General features: G+C 55.6%; 1 protein-coding gene across 1 annotated transcript in view; it reads right to left on the reverse strand.

The window, feature by feature from the left end:
- Window positions 1-1,167, reverse strand: part of Ccdc40 (coiled-coil domain containing 40) — a 65,428-nt gene that overhangs the window by 49,309 nt on the left and 14,952 nt on the right. The window contains exon 2 of the mRNA XM_013036300.1: window positions 10-237. Coding sequence (XP_012891754.1) covers window positions 10-237 — 228 coding nt within the window. The remainder of the gene's footprint in view (window positions 1-9; window positions 238-1,167) is intronic.

Below are 1,167 nucleotides of genomic sequence, written 5' to 3' on the forward strand. Positions count from 1 at the left end.
CGGCCGCACCACTTGGCCCTTGCTGAGGGCGTCCTCTGCGTCCTGCAGCGTGAGGCGGTAGGTGGTGAACTCGTTCTGCAGCACCTCGTGCCTGCTCAGGCACTGGGCGGTCATCTTCTGCGTGAGGCTGGCCTCGGTCTCCGTGCGGTTCAGGATGCCTGCCAGCTTCTCGTTCTTCTCCTCCTCCTTCATGATGGATTTCTTGTAGGCCTCGATCTCACCATCCAAGGACTTGGACTGATGAATGGATTCTCTGCAGGAACGGACGCGGGGAGCCGTCCTGTGTGTGTACCCCAGACCGCCCTCTGGGGCTCTGCAGGAACGGACGCGGGGAGCCGTCCTGTGTGTGTGCCCCAGACCGCCCTCTGGGGCCTTGGCCAGGCACACGGACATTCCAGGGGTACTCGAGTTTGAACTCAGGGCTCACACTTTCTGCAAATACCTGTCCCTGGGCCTCTTTTGCTCAAGGCTAGCACTCCCCCACTTGAGACACACCACCACTTCTGGCTTTTTCTGTGTATGTGGTACTGAGGAATCGAACCCAGGGCTTCATGCATGTGAGGCAAGTGCTCTACCACTGAGCCACCTTCCCAGTCCTCCACCAACCAATTCTGACCGAGCCACTGTAGTGTGCTGTGGGGAAAGGGTCAAGGTTTTAGCCAGTGGCCTTGGGACAACAAGAGACACGGAACCTGACTACTTCCTCATAGCATAGCAGTGGCTCAACACTGGAATCCTGGCTACTTGGGAGGATATCAGAAGCTTGAGATTCACGGCCAGTCCAGGCAAAAAGAAGTTTGAGAGACTCCATCTCCACCGATGGCTGGCTGTAGCAGTTCATGCCTGTCATCCCAGCTGCAGTGGAAACACAATCGCTGGGCACACAAGTAAGAGGATCACGTGAAGTGAGACCAATGCAAAAAGGGCTGGAGGCATGGCCCAAGTGGCAGATCAACTGCCGGCCGGGTGCCAGCCCTGGTTCAGTCCCCCGTAACTCCAAAACTAGAGGTGTCATAACATTGTCCAAGTTTAAGAGCTAAAACAAGAAAGTTCTTAGCAGAAGACACAGTTGAGGGCTGGGAAGGTGGCTCAGTGGTAGAGCGCTTGCCTTGTATGCATGAGGCCCTGGGTTCGATTCCTCAGCACCACATAAGAAAAAAGAAAAAA

Source organism: Dipodomys ordii, unplaced genomic scaffold (assembly GCF_000151885.1).
Source record: "Dipodomys ordii isolate 6190 unplaced genomic scaffold, Dord_2.0 Scaffold7, whole genome shotgun sequence".
NCBI classification, from domain to species: Eukaryota; Metazoa; Chordata; class Mammalia; order Rodentia; family Heteromyidae; genus Dipodomys; species Dipodomys ordii.